Source organism: Poecile atricapillus, chromosome 6 (genome assembly GCF_030490865.1).
Source record: "Poecile atricapillus isolate bPoeAtr1 chromosome 6, bPoeAtr1.hap1, whole genome shotgun sequence".
NCBI classification, from domain to species: domain Eukaryota; kingdom Metazoa; phylum Chordata; class Aves; order Passeriformes; family Paridae; genus Poecile; species Poecile atricapillus.
Window position 1 is genome coordinate 30,648,210 of NC_081254.1, and position 19,109 is coordinate 30,667,318.

A 19,109-nucleotide genomic window follows, 5' to 3' on the forward strand; every position below is an offset into this window, starting at 1 on the left:
ACAACAATAAAGAGTACCAAAATGCAGCTTAGAAGGAAAGCAGTATCAGTACCAGCATTTTTCCGGTTTCACATTTCTGCATAGAACAGCGATAATATTCCATGTGCAAACAAATTACATTTCATGGTGGCATTAAATCCACAAGCAGCCAAAACTCAATTATCAGTGACTGAGGAGAACTACAAAGAACTACTGTTGAGGCTCTGTTAAAATGCTGCAAAATGTTCCAAGCTGGTTTTTTAGGTACACCTCCAGAAAAAAAACACTTTCAGTCCTTCTTTTTCTTCTATTGATCTCCATTTTGTTTAAAATATTATATTCAAACAGTAAAATATCCCATAAGGCAGAAAATACAGGTGACTTCTACACCACAGCACCTTAGAGCCCTCCTGGGTTGGGGACCAGATAGCAATTTTCCATGGAGGTCCAGAGGTGAAACCTCAGCCTACTTACAATAGGTTTGCTTCTCTAAGTTACTTTGGGCAGATCCTTACCATTAAACCACATAGAAATTGAGAATTCTGCTTTAATGTTTAAAAGATGCTTTAGAAGCTGCTAAATTTTATTAAATGCTATGGAGTACTCATGTGTCTATGTGATTATTTAAATTGTAGTTTATACAAGTAATTAATTGTATAAACATTGTATACAATTATTTAAATTGTAGTTTATACAATTAATTGTAGTTTAAACCTTGTAGGTTTAACATCCAAGTATATCTATTTTTCAGCCTCAAGCTGAAGGTGCTCAGTGTGCTGTGGGGATTTGCCTCAGAAGCTGCATGTATGAACTCTCTGGCTCTTTACTCTGAATCCCTGTTCTACTAAAGAGTCACTTTTTGAAGAACTCATTTGGTCATTGTGGTTCCCTTTACCTGCCTAGGCAAGGACCTAATAAGCTGGGATGATCAAATGTAACTTTCAATACCACCTCTGTTCTAGCTTCTTCTGAAAAGCCAGCTTCAGCATCATAAAGAGGTGGCAGATCATTGTTTGCAAAAACTGCTACAAACTTGGAAGGAAAGGGTTCATGTGCTCACAGTTATTAGGCTCTACCCCCTTTGCATGTATGGCCACAGGGATTCAAGATGAAGGTGGGGGCTAAATATTCCACAGGTCTTTTACAGACAGCTATTGTTATTATCAAAAACAAGCTCCTTCTACTGCCCTTTTCCTTATGAAGCCTTCTTTCTTCCCAATCTCTAACTCATTTTGCAAATAACCCAGAATGTTTGAGTTGAATTCTCTGACACTGGCAAGCCACAAATTCAGGCCCAAGCAGAAGTGCTCATGATGTGAGCCCCCAGCAGATTCATCATCTTTGGCATCCTCACAGCAGGAAGCACACACCAATCTGCAAGAATTAGAAAAGCCCTGGCAACCCCAACATTACAACGGATTTTTGCAGTCAATTTAGCACATGTGTTCCTGTCCCTAATCACAGCTTTAAGCTACATGGGAAAAACAAGGGTCACCCAGACTGTTAACATCCATGGTTGGAAAAACGCTATTCCAGCTGGCTGCTTTCACTTTGAGTCAGAGATCAAACCAGAAAGGACAAACATGACTGTACCTACACTCGGTGTACAGTGTGGTGTGTAACAGGGAAGGGATTTGAACAGATCTTTTTTCTTAGTTTTTTCTGCTTTTTGCAACTGTGCATTAATTGTGGCTCTGACAATGTATCCCCTCAAGCTGACACATATTGCCTTAGCACACATATTTATGACTGCTATAGGAAAACCACAAAAAGTAGGGACAAATTGCAATTGTCTTTTATTAAAATGAAAGACCATATGCCCACCACTGCTCATGCCTCAAGCAGCAGAGGCAGAGAAATCAGCTGTGAACTCTATATATGTACAGTGCATTCTAACTGTGTGATCTAAGCAACTGCTGTGGTACACATATCGTGTCACCAAAGAAAAATTTATACCTAAATGACGGCAGTTAAGCATAAACATGAAACTATTTTTTTCCTATACTGATGGGAAAAATTACTTTGAAAGAATTGCTTTGTGGAGCCAATAGGGATGCACCAATCATGTTTGAGAAGGCAAAAAGCAAGAGATATTCTCTAAACATCTCTCACAGAAATAGTTCTACAGAAGAAAAACATTTCCCCATGATCCTTCCTGCTCAGTATGATTGAGAAATTCTGTTTTACATGACCAAAACCCTCTTTCTGAAACAGGAGACACTGGGGAGCATTTCTGTTCCCTAAGGTACCACAAGCATAGAGACAAATAAGCCAGCTTTTTTTTTTCAATGAAAAAGAGAAACCATTATCTTCAAAAGCTCTTGGAGGAACTCAGCCTTTCTGAGTCTGTATATCAAAGAATTTCATATTCCAAACAAATCATCCTGCCTCTCTTGTGAATGGAATAAGCTGGAATACAGTTCTACCTCCCACTGTATGGAAAACACCCACTCTCTAGCTTTTTCTGTCTTTTACTCTCTGGAGCTGCTATTTTGTATCCTTGGAGCACAAAAAAATCAGAGATACTGTCAGAGCTGCTGTCAGCTCCCAAAGCTACAGGGTCTGTTATGGAAACCTGGGATGCTCAAGACCAATCCAGTTCCCTGCGGACCCAAGGGACATCTGGACCATTCCCTTAAGCTGAGTCACTTCCATGCTTTAATGGTGACGACAAAAATGAAGAGATCTGAGTTTTCCAAAGAGAATGAAAGCAGGATTTGATCCTACTGAGCATTATTTAGGATTTCCTTATTGTCAGGGAGAGTTGAACTCCATGTTGATGTTAAGTAAAAATTGTCTCAGCACTGAAGAAAAAAACCCACAGGAGAGTCCATGAATCTGGGCTCTCAGTCTGCAGAAGTGAATACTGTTCATTAAGAAAATTCTAATGATCTACTTTGTTACCCTGCATTAAATAAGGTGCAAATTCAATTTCCTGCTGGGGTTTTATTTCTTTCTTGTATTTTTTTAGCTTCATAGAATAATGGTGCTGTTTTCAAGCTTGGAAATAGTCATACAACAGTTATTCTTAGGACATAATGGGTCTCTTGTTTGAAGGTAGAAAGGAATTTGGAAATGTTTCCGTTTATCACCTACATCCAAACAAATACACTGGGAAAATCTGTTTCTTTTTTATTCACGTAAGAGCTTAACAAATCCCATATTGATGAAAGCAAGGTTCAAGTTCTTATTAGAGTTTAAAGTTTCTGCATTTCAAGTGAACCAATTCTCCCTCTGCCTTTTACTCCTCTTACCAACACTTTTCTTGACGGTGTAAATAATTTAAAGAAAAAATATTCATCCAAGCATCATCAGAAGAGCACACAAGAACATACACCTCAGAAGCTGTGCTGCAGCACTGCCCTGGCAGGGAGATTGCAAGGCACCAGTAAGAAATGCATCCAGCAGTTTGCAAAAGCTGTAACAGAGATCCCAATGACCATTTGTCACACTCCTGTCACTGGAGATGTTTTTCTCTCGTACGCTGATGACAGATGCATTTTGAATGAAGCTATTTGGAACTGTGTTCAGCATTCCCAGTGGTTCTGGAATCTCTTCTCATTTTAGTAGATTGACTTTAGAAACAATGCTGGGAAGCCAAAGCACATAAATATGGAACAAATACAGGTGACCTTAAAACCTGCTTTGGCAACTTGACATCAGGTAGAAGACAGGTTTAGCAGCTAAAACACCTCCTGAGCAAAAGACAAGATTGTATTTATCCCCTCTTCTCCTAAACTGGTCTGAGATCCCCCTTGGGAAGCATCCTCTAGCCTCCAGTCAGGCCTTTCTCCTCTTCCCACGAAAACCCTGACGCTCCACCTCAAGCATCCTGCCTGCACCACTCCTGGGTGCAGCTGTCATTGTGACACAAGTAATTCCCAGTGAGGCACTTGAGTGAAATCCCTGGGCATTTAATGCAAGCACTCACTCAGCTGAAACCAAAAGTGAATTCTGAGTCTCAGATGAGCTCAGTTTTAACTTGATCAGCTTCCCAGTCAATGCCATGACCTTGTCTTCAGTTCTCCAACACTGGAGACACAAATAACGCTGCACTGGGAGTTGTCCCTGTCTGCACTTGACGTGCACAAATTTCAGTCTTTCTAGCAATCCCACAGCCAACAGCTCATACCTGAGCTCAACAGCAAGCACAGCAGCTGTATGCAGTGTAGCAATGTGACAGCTTCCCCACTTCCCCACTGAAATATCAGTGATTTGTGCACCAGGATGGAAACCATGGCAGGAATCATTCAACCATTTAAAACACCTTTCACATTAAACTAAGCACGAGGTGGAGATCAAAGTCATTTACAGGTCTGTGGGAAATGAACCTTAAAGAAAAGGAAATCAGTGGAAAAATGTCAAAGTTTAGCCTCGGATCACTTGACTGTAACTATCTAGAGGAAACATCTCTCTAAAAACATTTTAAATAAGCAAGCCAGGAATTTAAGGACAGAACAAACCCAAACCTCATCCAAGCCAGGTAAATGAAGGTTCCACTGACCACAAAGCCAAGAAACTTTCTGTATTCTTGTAAGGATGCTCTGCCCCACTCACCAGGCACCTGTTAAGCATCCTGCTGCTCCCCTACTTTCAAAGGGATGCAGTAGCTTTTTAAAATCTGACATGGCATCTGTCAGCATTCATCAGTATCAGCCAAGCAGTGCAATTAATTTCATTTCCAGTCAAATGTTTGGTCCCTGAAGAGACCTCAAGCCCAACTAAACTAAGGTTGGTATCAATCACTTGTCATTAATAGTATTCTAACCCCAACAGAAAAGTAAGGATCCACTTCAGAATGGGAAGAAACTGAGCCTGAAGAGAAATGCCACTAGGAATCACTGCAAGAACAGGCTTCAAGACACAGCAGCTAAGATATGTAAATGCAGAAATGGCAATCAGTCCCACAGCTGCAACTGAGGTTTGATTTCACATCAAGCTACCTGAATGCATGAATTCACATCTGAACTCCATTCCCTGGCATGGGAGAAATTTTAGCCTCTGCTAGCTTCCCAGAAACAACAGATTCCCATTTCTACCTGGATCTTGGTTCAGTGATTCAGAGCTTCTAGTGACCTCATGTAATTTTGTGATGCTCAGGAAAGAGCATGTTCCACCCACACGTGTGTTATCACGCTCACACATCAGTTTTTCTTACAGAAGAATTTGTGAAAATGCAGAGATCTTTTCAAACACTGCACTGGACATCTACTACAAGAATGGCCTCAGATTTAAACTTTCCATCCACTGACACTGAACTATTTATAGCACTCCCCAGCAGCCTGTTTGCAGTCTCCTCCTGCTGCCACTGAAGGAATCTGATGACAGATCAAAGGTCAAAGAACTAATGATTTAAAACACATTCCAACCTGTTGATATAGTGTCTGCTTACATGACCCTGACTTCTTCCCAGTTCAAAGTCAAAGGACTACAGAGCATCCCAAAATTTAAACTCAGGAAGCCTTCTCCTTCCCTGTCAGGCTCATTAACTACAGATGATGTAGCCTTTAAAAGTCATCACATAAAAAACCCAGACCTGTGCCTGGAACCTAAACATACCACAGAGGATTCTGCAAGTTAAGCTCAAGAAACATCTAACTGAAGAGAGAAAAATTACCACATTTATTCTGTAATTAAGAAACTGCTTTATGCTGTTTTATAACAATATTTTAATAGAAGCTTTAATTTTTTTCCTAATTTTCTAGGTTTGTGGATGCTTCCTGGATGCCCAGACTTGGCATAATAATGCCTTATAATTAGCAAGGTTATTAACAGTAATTGCCTTTTGATATTTGGTATCACTATAGCATGTGAAATATTGTTACGCAGTAAAACATTTTCACCTGACCTTTATGCCACATAATTGCAGATGTCCCATTCCTGGAAGTGTTGAAGGCCAGGCTGGATAGGGCTTTGAGCAACCTGGTCTAGTGATTTGGCAACCTGGCCCATGGCAGAGGGGCTGGAACTGTATGATTTTAAAGTCCCTTCCACCTCAAACAATTCCATGATTCTGTGATGGTGAGGACTAAAAATCTTAACAACACCATCCATATTCTTACGGCAGGATTGCTTATCTAGGAGATTAAATTTTTGTTTAGTCTACATTACTATAAAAAAACCCTAAGTTTTCCAATTCATATTCAACATCATGAACAGGGACATTCTCTACTATTTGAAACACTCCTACCATAAACACTACACTATCTTGCTCAGATAATTCAACCAATCTCTACATGTACCAAAATCCAGCTATGTAAACTTTTACATTGTTACTATGAAAGCTTAAAGCTTTTTCTGTTAAGCCATATAGTGTACTGAAACCAGTTTTTCCCTCTAACCCAAAAGATGAATCACAGGCTTAATAATAAAGCCTTATTATAGCAATTTTGCTAGCCTCAAAGTTTCCTCTGCTAGTACATGCAATAGGGTAAAATGAACTGTAATCAACTGACAATGGTAGAAAATTATCATTTGTATCAGATCACAATTTAAATTGAGATATTAAAATCTCTGCTCATGCACATTGTAATTTAGGGCCTGATCCCACACACATTTACATATGGAACAGCATTGCAGTGAGTAGACTTAGTTTTTCCAGAAAAGTTATTCATGTACATAGATGCTTGCAAGAAAAACTTTTACTTCTTCATAAGCCACTAATTAATTCTTGTTAATGACAATGTTTATTTGAGACAAACCCAATGTCTCCAGCTCAACCTCCTCATCTAACCTTCCCTCCTCTCAGCCTGCTGCTTCCATTTCCTCGTAATGATTAACAATTTGGTATGGTAAGAGTAGTATACTCCTGCTAAAACAGACCTTAAATTAAACTTATTTATTACACCTGGAGGTAATGCAGAATCCTATTAAATCTGCATTTGTAACACAAACCAGTGTAACTCCCTTGCAAGGGACTTTCTTATGAAACAGCCAAAGACAACTGCTCTGAATGGCATTCCTAGAGCTGCACTCCTAAATGTTCTTATCCATCCTCTGTCCATCATTCCCCTGTTAACTCCAGCTCCGAGTCAGCTGCTGCCTGCCTGAAATTCTTTGCCTATCGGGAGGATGGCAGAGCTCACCTTCCTGGGGACTGCCACACCATTTTCAGCTTTTTGTTTTCCTATCAGCTCTTAACAGGAGCCACAAATAGAACTGGCCAGCCCTGCCAGGCAGATAGGACACAGCAGCTGGAGACACATGGCTGTCCAAAGCAGAGTCCCAGCGAGCTCCAGCTTATCATGGGGGCATGGGAACACGTCAGTCAGTGGAGGTTTTACTTGTCATCCTTGGCAGGAAGCAGTTCCTCTGTTCTTAGAAAGATTCCAGAGATGGACAGAGCACCAAACTCCTGGGGAGGACGATTGTCTGATCGCATTACGTGACACATGAGCATGTCCTGAGCTGTGTGATGCACATGGAGACGTAAGGCACCGTGCTCCTGCAGTGCCACAGCCACCACTGACATGCATGCCAAGCAGTCATGGAGTGCCTAAGAGCCTCTGACACCACCCAGGGAAGCAAGACTAGAAGCATATCAAATACACTTAACAGTATGATGTAAACATAAAGATGAGAGCGTGGATGGCAATAATAAAAAGAAATGTCATATGGAGCAAAGAACAGGATCACACAGAAACTCTGTGACTATAGAACTTGTGTGACAGCCTAATCAGGAAATGGATTATTTTCACATCTTCTAAGTCTATGGGCAAAAGTTTAAACACTTTCAGCAGGTATGAAAACAGACAAGTGTGAGCTTGTTCAAGCTTTCACACTGTAGGTGTGAGCTGCAGTCTCGAGAGCAAAGTTTAGTACACAAAAAAGAAGATAACCAAGCCACCTGTAGATGCAGCTGATATGTCCTGGTCCCAGTATCTGTTGGTTTTGCTGCCTAACAACATACTTTATAAACAGAGGAGGGTCTAACTCCACCTCCTGTAGACTTGCAGTCATGTCAAATTAAAAACCCATCAGACTAAGAGGGGGAAAACCACTTACTTGAACAGCTGTGTCCCACTTGCATAAACCATATGGTCAGACAACATGCAGTATGAGTAAATAACTTCATGGCTTAAACAAAAAGTGCACTCAAATAACAGAGGCTAACAATAAACAAGATCTGCAGTTCAGGTAAAAAAATCAAAACAGGACTTGAAGCAACCTCCCATACACATCCCTTTCCTTTCTCTCTGTGAAGACAAATTAACTCTAAAAAGATAACACTCACTTGCTGGCAAACCCAACTAATAAGGCACAGACTGAATGAGCAGCATGAGAAAAGTCTCTAACATTGAGCTCTGGTCCTCTCAGTTCAAACTGGATTTATTTTCCTCCATTTCCTTAACAAGCTAATGGTACAAATCATAGTTTCATTTCCCCCAGAGAGTTATTTCTATAGCCCTCCCTTCTCTGGTGATCGTCATGCAAGCACTCATAAGGTCAATAATATTATAGAATTTTTAACTGTCATCAGCTTAGAAATATCTCCCAAAACAGAAGCCACAATAAGTTTAGACATTCCTCTAGGGAAAGAAAGAACAAAAACACAAAAAGCATTCTAGTAAATCCAGTCTTGCAACAGAATAGTCAAAGAACAAAAGCAGCTTATGAGTAAGTAACTAAAACACAAGCGAAAGAAGAAACCAGACTTCAACCCTCCTAAAAAAAGCAAGATTAATGCAGTGCATTCATCAGGACAACAATTCCAAAGCCCTGCTCCATCTGCCTCCTCCTTTATCAGGAGGTCCTAAGGACCTGGCCTGAATTACTGTTCTCCTTCATGACTCAAAGGCTCTCAGGTGGCCTGATGCTGAAAATATCCTAATCCAGTGTCTTCTGTAAATTGAGACCACTACTCACTATGGACAGGAACAAGAAAATAAACAAATAGTTGCTGGTTTTGAACTGCTTGGGGATTATATGGCATCAAGTACTGCTTGAAATACAGCAGCTGTAATAGAGAAAGAGATACTCATTTCCCCAAGAATTCCAGAAACGGGGCAGACAGCTCCACTCTGCCCACTGGGATGGGCTGATGCCACTCCAGATTGGCACAGATGAAATATGTTAATATCTAGGAGAAAGGGAAACATTTTTTTTAGTTATCTAGCTGTATTTAACTAAAAACCACAGGTAACAAACAGAATTTCTTATATTCTAGAACTGATTTTTCAGCATACAAATAACTCAAGTGACCTTTAAAAAAAAGCCTTTAGTAACATAGGAAAACAACTATTTATATTTTCTGCTATATTCCATATATTCAGGAAGAGGAAGAACAGAGCAACCACACAACTATTCCACCCACATTTGGAACGTGAGAAATATAACTGAAACTCAGGAACTGTGCTGGAGACACTTTAAAGTCTGAATCAGTGTACATGCTAGTTATGGATTTTCAGAAGAGATAACTTATGTTTAATAGAAGTGAAAAACTATGTGGTATTGATTCCATTTCTGTGCTCTAGTTGCCCAGTTACTCTGATTTATTCCAGCACCCCTCTCCATGCTTGCCACCAGCTCTGCCAAGTTCACCTGGAGCCTGAATTCCTTTCTGTGCCATATAAACCCTATGCTAAGCCGGGACTGACTGTGGCAGTGGTTGCACACAGACCTGGGTATTTCTCTTTATTCTCACCTTTCATCCTAGTTTTGTGGTTACTCAATTCAACCAACTCTGCACTGTTGTTCATTAAACAGAAACTCTGTGAAGGAGCCAGGGTTGCCTCCTGCTCTACAACATTCATCTTCAAAGGCAATGAATTCACAAAGCATAGTTTTACAATTATTTAACGCTTCATTAAACCTCTGTTTTGTAAAAAAACACAGTGAGTCTTTGTTGTGGTCACAGAGGGCTCAGTGGCATGAGCTGGAGTTGCCAAGAGCCCCTCAGGTCCTCTCTCTGTGGAATGGGCAGCACTATCCCCATTCCCAAGGCAGCTCCATGGCACAAAGCCTTAGAACACCTTTGCAGAACCTTTTTGGTGGGTTTTTTGAAAGCAGATACTTTCAGCAGTCAATTGAGTACAAAAACCCTTAATTTTCATAACTATCCCTAATGAAAGACAGTGGTTGCTATCAAGAGTTTAAAAAAAATTTCCAGATCCTTGAAAAAGCACTTTGACCAAAAACTACAAAAATATAGAATTTTCTTAAGTATCACCACCTTTCTTTACCCTTCCCACCCTCAAATCCTTCAGGTACTGAGCAAACAGAGTATTTGTAATGGGTTGATAGCAGGAAGAACAACCTTCCATCAGTAGTTCAAGGCACATTTGCACAAATGGAGTAATTTCTACCATGAATATCAAAGTTTTACCTTTGCAGGTGAAGCATTTGATGTGGAAGTGTCTGGCTTGAACACGGAGCACTTCACCTTTACAAGGCTCCCCACATTTGTGGCAGTGGATGACTGGCTTTTCAGAGGGGTGGTGGGGCTCCTGAGGATGGGCCACTGTAAAGCAAACAAAAAATATTTCAACACAAACAAAAAGAATATTTTCTTCACCATGATAATTTCTTTTCATCATGATACAGGTGTATCTAGTCACATTTTATGTTCATCTAAAAAGTTACCACCATTTTATTGAAATACAGTCTTTTCATAAACCAGTAGCTTAAGACATTCACATCAACTACTACTTCTTTCCATTGAGGCTGCTACAGAAAAATGAGGAAAAATTCCCTCCCCAGTGTCAGTGCTGAAAAGTGTTTCAGAATGTCTGTCATTTTCTTTCCAAGAACACGAATGTGTGCAAACCATAGGATGAGCACACAAGGAAACAAAAGCTAAAATAATTTAATCCAAGAAAGAATATAATCCAAGCAAAAAGGATTGAAGGAAAGTAATTCCAAATCAAGTTCTGGGAAACCAGATGAACCAGATAGTCTGTATGCAAATGACTATACTAAAAATAAACTACAAACATGTCTTTTGCTACAGCAGATACCTAATGCAGGGAAAGCACTCCTGAAGAGGAAAGAAGACAGTATTATTTCTCTCCACTGCCATCAATTCTAGCAGAAATTACTCTGAATGCAAATTAGAGATATTATGAGTAGGCAGAAACTACCCACGTGTTTGCAATATTGTCAGGGAGACACAATGCCAGGTAGTGGCAATCAGCCACTCAACCACCCATAGCAGAGCTTGGATAGGAACAGGAAAAGTTAGTGGATTTCATGGTCATAATAAAAGTTTAATTGCTCCACATTTGGCTTCTGTAAAACATGTTTAACTTTTTCTTCAGATGTGGCAGCTTGGGGCCCTAACAGAAGTGCACGGGAGTAAGCTGGAGCAAGATTTAATCTCAACTGAACTGTTTGAAGTGGAAAGTATTACCCAGAATGTTCCCAAACAAGCCTATGTTCCTTCAATTCTCCCTCCCACATCCCATTCTAGCAGCAGAAAGCTTTCCTCTTTGTAATATTGTTCTCAAACTAGTGGTGCTCATCAGAACATTTCAGAGAAAACACACCTCTACCCACGCCTCTGTCTTTATACCATTCCTGCCCTACTTTTCCTGGCCTGCAAAGGACTGAGTGCTGATACATCACTCTCACTGTCACTGGGAAACATCTTCATTATTTTATCTCAGTTTTCTCAAGATCTTTTCCTTTCCTGATCAGTTCCTGGCATCACCCCAGCAAGGACTATGTTGTTTTTCAGGTTACTGCTTATGCAGCAATATAACAGATACCTTGCTTATATATTTACTGCACCAGATTCCTCCCCTCCTTCAATGGATTTCTAGGGGAAAATCCCCATAGCTCCAGTCTTCTCCATTATAAATGCCTTACTGAAGGAATGCTTCTATCATTTTGCATTACATAAATGCAAGATTAATAATAAAAAAAAGCTGAATATGTGATTAGGGGAGTAACAACATCAAGAATAGAGAATAACAAATAATCCAAGCAATTTCTATTATACACATCCAGCCAAACTAATACTGTAATTGTTATTCTCTTTGTATCACCACTTACATCTCCCACCCCAAATTTCAAATGTCTGAATTCCTCTACTCAAGCTTGAAGTTTTTAATACCTCCTCTTCTGGTAGCCTCACCTAAATTGTTTCCCCTGAACAGCCCACCCTGGTGAACAGAATTCAGCTGCTAATGCCAACCAGTATTTCAATTAGCAGCTCCAGTGAAGTAAAAGCTCACTGAATGCCTTACCTTGAGTGAACCTCATCTGACAGTCTACAATGCAATACTCTTTCTGGAGTGAAAGTTCTTATTCTTACAAACAAAATTATTCACTGGCAACCAAGGAAATATACAGGAAAGAAGAAAGAAAGAAGGAAAGAAAGAAGGAAAGGAAGAAAGAATAAAAGACAAACATAGTCTGGTGCAAGCTGAAGTTACAGTGTGGACTTCTAAACTTGGTCACAAGAGGAAATAGATAAAGAATTTGGAAAATGCTCCCTAAGATTTATATGGTGCAATGTGAAATCTGTACCTGAAACATTCTGCTTATTCCACCTCACATGAGTAGGACACCCTGACATTCCGCACACCAGGTTCCAGATCTTCTGCTATTGATCTGAAATACAAGCCTCTGCTCTTTACAGGAAAGTAAATAACTGTTTTCAAGGCTGCTCCAATGATGCAGCTTCTTTCCAGTCCTGCCTTTAAAGCCATTTAAATGAATACAAATACTGTTAGTTGCTATTTACAGACTGATCTCTTAAGTGAAGCTAATTATGGTGCTTGTCTTACTGGCCTCCATTTGGCATTGTAGGTCAAAATCGAGTAATTGACTTTCAGGATGTATGCAATACACACAAGGCTTTTCAGTAGCAGAGATGACCTTTCATAGTTACCAGTGAGGACAGAACAAGGAATTAAAGAAAGAGAAAGAGAAATACCTTTACAAGCAGCTTATTGAAATGTTTCTGACTGAAGTCCAGCCAGCCCAGTGGACATGTCAGTTTTAAGCTGCTCTGGGACTGGAAAGGTCTGAGTCAGGAGATGGGTTCATCTCCTTGCAGGGATTTCAAACCTTGAGAGTCTCCATATTTCAGGATCTGCCTGCACCAAGCCTCCCCACAGCAGCTACAGAATATCTTCTCAGGCACCATGGACTGCACATGATGCAATAAGGCAACTCTTAACCATGTCTAAGACAATTACAACAGACTCCAGACAGCATAATCAGTGACAGGACATAAATTTAGAATCTGGATAACCCAGATCCCAACCCCTGCTCCACAATAGATCTCTGGGCTCTTTGGATGATATCCCCTAACCCTAAAGGAATAAAGCCATATGGTTAAGTTCAGCTAAATCACTGAGCCTGGGACCTACCAGCTACAAATTGAGTTATCTGAATGTTTTCATTTCTCTGTGTCTTCAGAGTCTGGGACTGTAAACAGGATGCAAAAGCACTGTTAAGCTCAGCCTGGTGTGAGAATAAATACCATGACAAGGTTGCCAGGGACAGGGAAGGAGTCACATGGGCACCCAGGACAGTCAGTCACATTCTTGGTTCAGTACCAGGGCTCACAATTGTCCTCACACCAAGAAGTGCTGCCCACAGCGCGGGTGTGTGGCTGCAGGACACAGAATGATTCACACAGACACGGTTCAATGTGTGATAAGGAAAAGGATGATTTTATTTCGTGACTCCAGTATTTATAGATTATTGACAATGACCAGGGATTGGAAGGTTAGGTCACCACCTTCCCAATCACACTGGTCGTGCGAAATGTCCATCAAAAGACATTTCTTGGAAAGAATGTATACACATCTATATTTATAGTTACTTTCCCAGGAAAGTGGCTAGAAACTATGAAAACAAGATCAGAAGGCTCAATTTTCAGGGCGACAGGGGTGTGTAACACACACACAGTGAAGTGTTTGCCAGTTCCAGTATAAGGATGGGAACTGATGCATGTCTCCACACAAAGCCTGTCACGTCCCAGTTTAGCCCAACCAGCATGACAAGGAGCACAGGTGCTTTCCTGTAAGACTGCTGGGCACTGCCTGAAGACATTTTCTTTCTTTAATTAATGAATAAAATCTCTGGTCAGAGATATACAAAGAAGAGCTTTTCAAGACAAGCTAGGCTGAGACTTCCACTCCTGCTTTCAAGACCAGCTTAAATGAATAATCAATGAATAATTAATGCTTTCTTAAACTCATTTAGGTTTCAAATAAGACAAATCAATGTCCCATTAAATATCCAATTTACCCAGAGTAACACATACACTGGGGATGTGCATCTGACTGGGACAACTGGGAAGTCTGGATTACATAATTTAAGTCAGGGACAAATAAAAAGAATAGAAAAAAACTCAATAACACCTTCATCTGTTAGAAAAACAGTCTTTGTCACTGGAGTGTTGCTTTGTGCTAACATCACTCTGCAGACATCTCACCATTATTTTTGTCATTCCTTATGTTTCCTTGTGAATCAAGCAATGTTGATTTCATTATTTTTTGCAGCTGCACTATATGGATGTAAATTCAAAGCAAATCCAACAGCTTGAGAGTACTTGTTACTGCATTTTATCTAAACATCTCAAAATAATCCCAGACCTGCAAAGAAATAGTTAAAAACAAAAGAAGGTAGTAAAGACTACAACCCAATGTTCATATGTGAAACCAAAGGCATTTTCTGAGCAAAATTAAAGACTTCATTCACTGTGCAAAGTTGAAAACTGTTCTGTCAGGGTGTTTTCTGTAGAGCTGATCATTGTCTGAGGGTTTAGAAACAATTATTTTCTGTTGCATCAGCTAGAAATTAGACCTCAGTATTTGTAACAAAACTTTCTGAAATGGAAATTACATCAATTATCTGAAGAGTATGAAGTTGAATAAAGAAATAAGGAAAACAATGAAAATAAATACTGCAGCCCTCTTTATTGATGATTCTCCCCCTAAACATAGAACTGTTATGAAATCAAAGGCTCAAGCTAAGGGATTCTTAGCTGCAGATTCTTGCTGGCAAGACTCCATGTATCTGCTGCAAGCCAGGAAGTACCTTGGCTTTTAACTGGAATCAGAAAAGCTTCTGGGAAACACCTTGCTATAGGAATGCTGCAAGATGGAGCCGCAACAAAATATTTTTAGTTCGGTTCTACTCTACACTGCAATAAAAAAGATCTTTCTTTAAATTTAAAGAAGATGGTATGTGATACTGCTCTTTTAAATGTGAATTTTTATCATATTTGCATGGATACCTCCACAAATAAACCTGAGGCTATAGTCAGTCAACTCTACCCATGTTGTAGGATATGTAACTTCAAGCTTTTTGCCAGGATACAGAATCTCTGTGATTTACTGTAGCTCCACAACCTCTGGGCTCTGTTGCACAGCACTGAGAACAGGCTGTGCACACTGCAGCGTGGGCAAGTGGATTCTCAGAATGTCACAGCTTTGCCCTTTATATCTTCAGAATGGCCTGACACAGACAGCATGCTCTCTGAAATGCTGATTTTCAGTTGCTGTGTTTCCTTGGCTGAAGACTGGATTATTAAGGAGGAAAAATAAAGCCCAGATGTAATGATGTGAAAGTACTCCAAGTTTTTTGCTAGCCTGTTTTAGAATTTCCTCTCCCCTTTCTGCTTTGAGGAGTAAAAGTAAAGGACTGTGCTTGAGACTGCAGAAATGGCAGAAAATGCAACCAAAGCCTTCTATAGACAACTCTCGCTCTGCCCTCCTTCTCGGTATTACCTGATACGGCCTTGGAGGCTATGATTTCTTCAACTGATTTACAGGATTTGCAGTTCAAAACTTGAAGGTTTAAAAATAAAATTCCCTCATTATCTGATGCTGCCAAGCAGCTCCACTGTTCATGCAGCTGGGCAGCCCCTTGCTTGGGACAGGACAGAGGGAGGCAGGTGGGCACTGCACAGGAAGACAAGCTGGGAAAAAACATGTTCTGAGCTGAAAGATGCTGGAGAGACACCAGAGAATGAAGTTCAAGAATGGAATCTGCCTTATCACTTCTTCCTCATGCTCTGTTGCAAAGAGAGAAGTAATTTTCTCCCATCCTTTGTGTTTCTTTCAGAGATAAGTGTCTGTAAGCCCTGCTTTGTAAAGCCTGTCTGTCCATAGCCCGTACAGTCTCCAAGGAATCCCTTTTTTGTAAAAGCCCAGCACGGTGGTGACTTGAGAAGCTACTGAAATACTTGTTTAAAAGAAGGGGTGAAAAATGCAGTGTCATTTTGCTTATCTGCAGACTCTTGAGCTCTTGAATCTCTAATCTGTAAGAATCCTATCGGGTAAGGTGACCAAGCAGTGACTGAGATGGAAATCAAACCTCCCAGCTGCCAGGGACTGATAAAGATATTACTGCAGTCATTAGCCACAGGTATCTGACAGGGATCTTCAGGAATTCCAGGAAATCCTGGAAGGAGGCACTCCCATGAACAGATACTAGTGAGCTGCTTGCCTACACATGTATGAGAAAGCCTAAGGGGAAATCCTAGACTGTAGCTAGCTCATACTACTGCCATTCAAATCAGATCTAAAGAATCATTATAAAGCTCTTCCTGCAAATTTATCTCTATCACTCCTACAATGTGCCAATTTGTCTTAAAACTATTTGTGCTGTCTATAGATATCCAGAGTAGCTATTTTTAAAAACAAGGCAGAAAAAAGATCTTAAACTCGGTAGCTTTTTGCCACAGTTTCGAAATGTTTTCTCACATTTTCCATAGAAGTATTGTCATTTCCCCCTTATAATTCATCTGCTGCCTAAAACAGCAGATGCAAACAGGACCATGGCAGTGCAGGAGCTCTTTTGGCAGAAGTCAAAGACTTCAGATCAGACCCTGATCATGGTGAGGTGTGGCACTCACACCCACATGAGAGCACAGTGGGCTGACCAGTGCATCCAGTGACAGCACAAGGCTCCAGACACTCCAAACACCCCATTTTACATCACACTCCTTTGCTGGGGTGTTGGTGGGATGGAAGTTACAGCTCAGCAAGTAGGGCAGCACAGTGAAGAAAGATTAGGAGAGAAAGTCATGTAAAGAGGGACAGCACAGCCCAAGTCTGCTCTGCTTTAGATCCAGAAGGAATTTCTGCCAATCCCTCAGTCCTCTGGTCTGACTCTCTACTCATTTAACAGAGAAGACCTAAGAAAAACTGATACTTCTCTTGTGTGTCCAATTCAATTCTGATCACAAGCAATGCTTCTCAGCCTGTTCTTCAGCTACAATAAACAAAGTACGCCAGAGCTATCTATCCTCAAAACAGCATCTCATGGCCAGATGTGGGGCTGACTACAAGGCAGTAATGAACAGACTGGTATCCATTCCCTCCACCCCATCCTCCACATCTCTTGGCAGTTTCTGCAGCAACTAAAAGATTTTCACAATTTTCAATTCACAATTTTTCACAATTAGCACAAAATGCTAAACAGAAGACATGGCACATATCCAGTCTAGAAAACAGGTGTATTACTTCCTCAAAAAATGGATTTTTTAAAAGGAAAAATAAACTATAAAGACATTTACAAGTTTAACGAGATAAATTAGAATGATAAGTTAGGGTCTCTTCCAAAGAACACAAAACAAACCCAAAAAGCTGAGGAAACATTATAAGCAAAGATATCAAACTTATTACATGAAAATAGGATGTAAAGACTTCAATACCAGAAAGTAAATTTTAAAAATAGGAGATGAAACATACATTATTTTTGAGAATGGAAACCAGTACTTAAATACTTTCCTATTTTCAGATATACAAAACCCATGGATAGAGCTAATGCAGCTAAAAGAATGAAATATAAAAACTTAAGAGATATGAGTGCCAGGCAATAGCCCAAATGTAAACTGTAAATCAATGAGAGACAACTGCTATGTTATTTACAAATAAAAATAAAAAGCTTTGTGCCACACACACCAATGTGTAAAAAGGCAAGGAAATAATAAGCTTTAAAAATACAGCACAGAAAAAAAATCACATTTGTTTCAAAGTTTCAGAACACAAGTGCAAACATGCTTATTTTCTCTCTATTTTTCCTGCTGTTTCCCATCCTCCTCCCATGCTTCTTCTGCTATCTCAAGCTTTGATACTGCAATTAATTCCCCACAGAACAGCATACAAGATCAGGGCCTAAGGCTTCAGCCCTATTAAGATTTATGCATATGAATGGTTCAGTATTAAGTGAAATATTTAACACCAGCACCTGCTTGATCCTATCTGAAAAAAGATCACCTCCTACAATATACACAAAATAAAACAATGTAACTGTGATGGTTCTGCCATTAAAAATGTTTTTGGTGGATCCAGTTTTCCAAGCCTCTGGTAGTGATTGAGAGATAAAGAAAATTTGGTAGTGTTTATGTAGGGGCTATACCCTTATCTGGACACTCTGGGGATTTCACCACAGATTCTGACAGTCTATAGCTTTAGTGTACAGTGTCCACAGTTTCCCAGTGACAAAGCATGAATGTGACTGGGTAGGCCCCTATGGCTGAACAGGAACCCTGGGATATCCCACCCTTGCTTTGAACCCCCCAGGAGCCTGAGTGCTCAGTTTAGTCAGGTGGAAGCAGACTTTAGTGCTAACTGAGCTCTGCAGCCCAGGGAAACCGCAGCAGCTCTTTCAACACAAAAGCAGCAGAGCCTATTTAGAAGAGTTTGTCATTCTCTAAAACAGCAGCAAGGAGGAACTTCTGCCATGTCTGTCCACACATGTTTGCCTTTGATCACTTGGCAGGTGAATAAAAGCACATTCTAGAGCATCATCTATACTTAGCGGGAACAAAAGGACTTGACAAAATTATTATATTTATATTTGCTTAAGAAAAATTATAATCCTTTCAAAGAAGAGTCAAGAGCTTCTTAACTGAGTATGGTCAGGAGTTGTTTTAAGCTCAAACAGAAAAAGCAATAGGGAGTTTTAAAACTATTTTCAGTAATGAAAAGGCACTAATCTTGCAATGAAGTATGCAGCAAACTAGGACATGCTGAGAAACAGATGATGATCAAACAAATGTTGACTAAGCCAAGCCAGTCTTTGAATCAAAACCTGCATTCCTGCATTACTCAACATGATTGTTAACAGACAGATTGCTGATTAGTGGTTAGCAAGCCAAAGGGGAGAAGCACAGAGTGAATTTATTCTGCCATATTTCTACATTAGTACAGAGTAACTTTTGA

At 40.1% G+C, this 19,109-nt stretch overlaps 1 protein-coding gene across 12 annotated transcripts in view; it reads right to left on the reverse strand.

The window, feature by feature from the left end:
* ABLIM1 (actin binding LIM protein 1) overlaps positions 1–19,109 on the reverse strand; it is a 189,078-nt gene that overhangs the window by 86,169 nt on the left and 83,800 nt on the right. For all 12 annotated transcript variants that reach the window (XM_058841975.1, XM_058841974.1, XM_058841968.1 and 9 more), the window contains one exon: positions 10,304–10,438. In XM_058841975.1, coding sequence (XP_058697958.1) covers positions 10,304–10,438 — 135 coding nt within the window. Of the gene's footprint in view, positions 1–10,303; positions 10,439–19,109 lie in introns of those variants that run through there.